This window comes from Juglans regia, chromosome 11, assembly GCF_001411555.2.
Source record: "Juglans regia cultivar Chandler chromosome 11, Walnut 2.0, whole genome shotgun sequence".
NCBI lineage: Eukaryota > Viridiplantae > Streptophyta > Magnoliopsida > Fagales > Juglandaceae > Juglans > Juglans regia.
Window position 1 is genome coordinate 9,924,835 of NC_049911.1, and position 5,562 is coordinate 9,930,396.

At 37.7% G+C, this 5,562-nt stretch overlaps 2 protein-coding genes across 3 annotated transcripts; one reads left to right on the forward strand and one right to left on the reverse strand.

Annotated features, from left to right (window-relative positions):
* Positions 1-1,256: 1,256 nt before the first annotated feature.
* Positions 1,257-1,673, forward strand: LOC108997662 (E3 ubiquitin-protein ligase RNF165-like). Its single transcript, XM_018974020.1, has one exon. It carries the CDS (start codon positions 1,257-1,259, stop codon positions 1,671-1,673), a length of 417 nt encoding a protein of 138 aa, XP_018829565.1.
* Positions 1,674-3,093: 1,420 nt separating this feature from the next.
* Positions 3,094-4,684, reverse strand: LOC108997693 (protein FD). Of its 2 annotated transcripts, none has more exons than XM_018974050.2 (3): positions 3,874-4,684; positions 3,671-3,748; positions 3,094-3,377 (listed from the first exon to the last, which is right to left on the reverse strand). In XM_018974050.2, the coding sequence occupies exons 1-3, from the start codon at positions 4,537-4,539 to the stop codon at positions 3,240-3,242; spliced, it is 882 nt and encodes a 293-aa protein (XP_018829595.1). In that variant the 5' UTR covers positions 4,540-4,684; the 3' UTR covers positions 3,094-3,239. The 2 variants fall into 2 exon arrangements, with proteins under 2 accessions (XP_018829595.1, XP_018829596.1); XM_018974051.2 differs by having other exon boundaries at positions 3,240-3,382.
* Positions 4,685-5,562: the final 878 nt, after the last annotated feature.

Here is a 5,562-nt window from a genome sequence, read left to right on the forward strand (position 1 = left end):
TGTACTAACAAATAGTGCAATGGTAAAACCCAAGACACGCTGAAATTGATGCCTGCACCTGAAATTGGGTGTTTAGCTTTTGATAGCTGCACCTGCAATTCATAGGCATTAATAATATTGCAACTTTCAAGGACAACACATCGCTTGTCCTCATTATTTTACATAGAAGAAACACACCATTTCCATGGTTATTTGAGCAGTACTGTACACTGTGCTTGTGGGTGGGTGGGTGTTAGCAGGAGATTTTAAGAGAAGTCGTGAAGATTTCAATGCTATATTGATTGTTGAAGATTTGCTTTTATTGGGTGTTTGCAAAAGATTTGTTGTATTGTTGACAATTTGAGCGCATAAGATCAGTATGTTTTTGTTTTGGAATGATGAAAAGGAAAAACACTAGCAAACAAGAGATTATCAGAATGTTTTTGTTTTGGCGCTGGGAAGAGGAAATCAGTAGATGGTGTCGGTGAGAGAAAGAAAGAGAAAGAGGGGAGAGTGCATGGGGGAGATGAGAGAAATGAGAGAGTTATTCAATACACTAGCCCACATCATAAATCACATAAGTCTCATATTTGTTGAGATGTTATTGGCTAGTATAAGAAAGGTTAGGACACCCGACTGGCTTGGAGTTTTTTCCTTCTTAATAATAGCATCACAAAATTATTATTCTTGGTCAGTCTTGGAAATATGGAGCAATGAACAGTAGTTTTATTCAACCATATTATGTTATCATTTATACTCGTATCTGAGAAGATGTGGTCTAGCAGTTTCAAGACACGGTGAAAACTTGCAATGGCTGCAAGTGATCATTCCCCTCACAGAGCAATCTTAGAGGATTCCTTTGTTCTTTACGTTTTGCCTTTAGAGCATAGACCAAAACTTTAGCTCTAAAGATGGTCGTGCATATTGTAAGGTTATAATTGTTGTATCAAAAGTTATATTGAAGTGACGAGTACAACTTCTACCCCACCTACCTCATGAAAGAAATGAAACTTGACTTGTGGATTTGTTCCCTATCCATATTCTTTCATTAAATAAAGCAGAAAAAAGGTCAAATGTAGCACTCTGTTTAGGTGCAACCGCTTTGTATTGGTCACTTATAGAAATCGTCTTTGCCAATCTAATTAAAAAACCCTTCCAAACCACGCAAAACAAGTGAGCAAAAACAATGACCAGCTACTTTCAGACACTGCTCTCCAACTGAATCTTCCTCTTATTAAGGAGTTGTTAGAGAGGGGGTTAAGACTCTGTCAAACTAAATGGATTTCAGGAAGCTTGTGTCCTTTTTATACGATTTCCTTGGTCCAAGAGTGCAGCCAAGTTTGAAGGGATTTCCATCAACTTCTTACAGGGGGCTGAAATGGGAGGATCTGCAAAAGGTTAAGGAAGATCCTCCAATGTCCCCACATGGGTCAGGGTCGAGGTCGGTTGAGCTTCTTGAAGTTGAGCAGTGTTGTGTGTGTTTGTCAAGATTGAAGAAGGGGCAGGACACACGTACTCTACCCTGTCTGCATGAGTTTCACAAGGTCTGTGTTGATAGGTGGTTCGATGCGTGCCGGAAAACCTGTCCAGTTTGCCGGTTTTCCATTGGAGGAGAAGACAATTTTCATATACAGGAAGTGCTCACGGATGAGATGGTGATATGGTTTTCTTCTTTTCATGTAGCTGGTTTCTAGCCTGAGAATTGTAATTAATCTTGGCATTTACACACGATAAATAAATGAAACAACGCTTTCATGGATGCACATTCCTGTTGCCTTAATCAAAACAGTACGCCCAAGTTCGAATGTTTGCTCCTTTTTGTTTGCTATTTCCTCCCTAGACTTTTAAAACACCCCCCCAAATGAAATTTCGTCGTTTAATTTGCAGTGTCAGTAGATAATATACATGGATATTTTTGTATTTTCCTACATGGGCAAGAGGCATTTATACAACTAGCTTGTAGATAGATATTTGCCCAGAGACAAAAACCCAGCAGACTGCCCACAATTGGACCCCCTCGTTGGGAAAGGTTTGGTATCGTCCGGCATAGGCTGATTTTTATGGCTCTAAGCTTGGGCCAGTTCCAAGATAAAGCACGTTTAACATCCATCCGCTCAAGTTTTTGAAGCCATAGACACGAGTAGCTGCCAATTCCATGCATCAAACATAGTGGTGGAACATGCAATTCATTGCCAAAAATGACAATTCTCTCGGAATGTTGTCAAGGTGCAAGCTAGTAGTAGCATCAATCATTGACAACATTACCCATTGCCAACATCTAACTGTTTGTCAATTGTCTGCTAAGATAGAGCTTGATTACCACAAACTCGACCTTTTTTTATGAGGCTGGAATTACGGTTTTGTTAATGAAAAAACATTATTCTTAGCACAAACACTTGTTTTGTTTAAAAGGGCTTGCTTTCCTATTAGCTTTCCAATAGACCCCAAGTCATCACCATTTTTGTTGTTATTACAGGTCAATGACACTCCTTTAGAATCTTAAATGACCAAAAGTCAATCAATCACTCTTTTCTTAGTTCTGTCAGATAGAAAAAAAAAAAAAAAAAAATAGTTGGGTCATGGACACGTTCTACTTTCCACATCCTATCGCCAGTCATTGAAAAAGACGTGATTAATTAACAAGTCTCGCCCAAATCAAGAGCGCCCAGAAAAGTTAATCACACATAATGTTTACTAATAAGGCACTTTGGATCCTTTTGAATACTGGTGAACAAGGCAATTGATGCTATAGAAAATTAAAGCACCAGGAACCCAACAAGAGAGGGCATCAGCCAGTGTAATAATATGGTGAAAGAAAAGGTTGTAGTACTAATAAGTCATCCTGATGGAAGAAGATAAAGAGATAAGGAGATGTTGAAAGTGATGGCCATTGGCCAACCAAGGGAACAAGCAAGTCCGTCCGTCCGTCCTGTCTTTCTTTCTTTCTTTTATTTTTTGGGCTTTTACTTTTTACATCTTCTTGGGAGCTCCATAAAGTGGTCCTTCCTCCCTACCCTTTATCTTTGCATATAGGAAAGATCAAACAACTTGAATAAAAAAAGGTAGAAAGTCGAGCGAAGATGCAAACAAACAAATTAAACAACCTTCCTTCTTGTTATAGTAATGCAAAATTAGACACTATTTTCATACATCCATTGATCTTTCCAGCTTACCACTACAGTATGGAGTAGAGGAACAGCTAGCCAGCAGAAGAAAAGAATTGAAAACCCTTGGATACTACTGATCTCTATTCTCTCTAGCTAATAAGGGTCAGCAGCGCTGATGCAAAAGAGAGGGGACTTGTTAAAAGGAAAGCAAGCACCGAGTGTTCTCAAAATGGAGCCGTTAACGTTCGCTGGAGCGAGTGCTTTTTGCGAAGTTGAGTAGCTGCAGCTAATCTTAACTGCCCAAAAACATGTTCGAGAAAATGATACAATTGATCATACCACTGAACAAGTCAATGATCTAACTATAGAAGAAACACAAGTTGATTTCTATCTTTAACACGACCGTAATATGAAAACTTCAAAAAACTAGGTATTTTACTTTAAAAAGAAACAACTTGCCTGAAATGCTTATCATCTAGTACCATAAGATATGATGACACAAATCTAACGACGAAACAGAAAGTAATAGGAATAGTTTCGATCGTGCATATATATATATATATATATATATATATGAAACTCACCTGTTCTTGCTGTTTCTTGAGTCTTGCATTCTCTTCCATCAAGTGAGCAACTTCAAGTTCCAACTCGTTTGTGTAGGCCTGCAGGAAGGATTGAAGTAGGAAAAAACAAGCTTTCAGGAAACTAAATGAAACAGAACTATATGGTTCATGAATGTGACATGTATTCAACTTATCGAAAAAATAGCAGAGAGAGAGATACATTCCTGTTTTCTAGCTCTCGATCGAGCGGCCGACTCTCGGTTCTTGATCATACGCTTATGCCGACGATCCCCCGAGCTAGTATCAGATTCCTGAACCCTCTTCTGCCCAAAAGAAGGCACGCCAGTAGAGGATGCCAAAGCCTCAAATCTGTTACTGAAAGAAGAGACATTAGAGATGGGATGCGACAGTAAATGAGAGTCGGGCCTCATTAGTGGGTCGGTGTTATCCAGAAAATGAAATTCAGAACCCGAATTCAAGCTCAAAACCGTGGCCGGAGGCGGAACCAAAGATGCAGAGCCGTAGAGAGAGGTCTCTGTAGCTGTAGAGACCATGCTGGGAGGTGGGTCTTTGCTAAAAGGTCGGGCAAGGAAGTCTTGGAGGATAACGTTGCGGAAGTTGGAGGTTGAGTGAGGACGTTGGTGGAATCTTGGGGTGGTTTCTTGGTCTTGAAGGGAAGCCAGATTGATGTCCTTCCAGACCTCTTCCATGGTTTTGGAGTTTAATCTTGCAGTTTGGTAGAAGGATGAGGGTGAAAATGGCGAAGGCGATGAAGAAGAAGATGTGGATGAAAGTGATTTAGAGGATATTGAAGATGAGACTCTATCAAGGTTTATGGTTTTGTTCAAGCTAGTTTCTTCGGAAGTACGGGCATGAGTTGAAGACAACATTTGGTGCTAAAAAAAACAGACACAGAAGTGGGGAGGGAATGAAGAAGAAGAAAGAGCTCTGAGGCAATGCTGCTGCAAAACGTGTGAATGTTGGTCATGACTAAGGAAAATGCATGTCTTTTGCGTTGTGGGAAGCGGCTGTGGGGCTGCCTCTATAAGGTTGGGGGAGGATTTCAGATTTTTAGAGCTGAGTGGACCTTTCAATTCGGCTCAGTGTCTCACTGCAGAAAATTGTGTACTTTTTACTGTACTTTATGGCTGAGTATAAGTGAGTACGTACTTTTCTTTTTTCTGAAGGGTATATAGCAATGGTTTAATACGTTCTATAATAGGGTTTTAGAATCATCACACAACAAGCACCTATATATTATGTACACCCATTTCATTTGTCAAATAATCATTTATCTCAAAATTATGTTTAAACTAAACTAGATCAATAGATGATACATTATTATATTTTGAGTAATGCTTGTTATAAGTTTTAAATCGACAAGTTCTGTATAAATCTTTTATAAAAATACGCATCAGTCGATTATTTTTTTTTGACACTTTTTCATAATAGGATTCATTTTTTTAAAAAAAATAAACTATTCGAAATTTATCTATTTAAAATTTATACGAATTATTTTTTTTATATTTTTACACATTAATAAATAGATTTAGTATGTGAAATATTTTATTAATAGAATAAATTATAAAGTCAGGATTCGAATTCAAAACTAAAATTTTATCTTTCTTCCAAAAGTAAAGTTTATAATATATCTTAACATGAGTTTACGCATTGAAGTTCGTCTTAGAGGTAAAGGAGTAAAACTCTGTCGAAAATGGTAGTGGAAGAAGAGACAAGAAGTCTTACAAATAAAAATATAGTTTAAAGCTCGTTTATTGACACACTACATAAAATATAGCAACAACGTAGTGATTGTATTGACTTTTCTATTAATAATTAGTTGGACATTGTTAAGTTCTTGATTCTATTATTATACTTTTAATTTTATCTATATTTTATTGTGTAGAGTTATT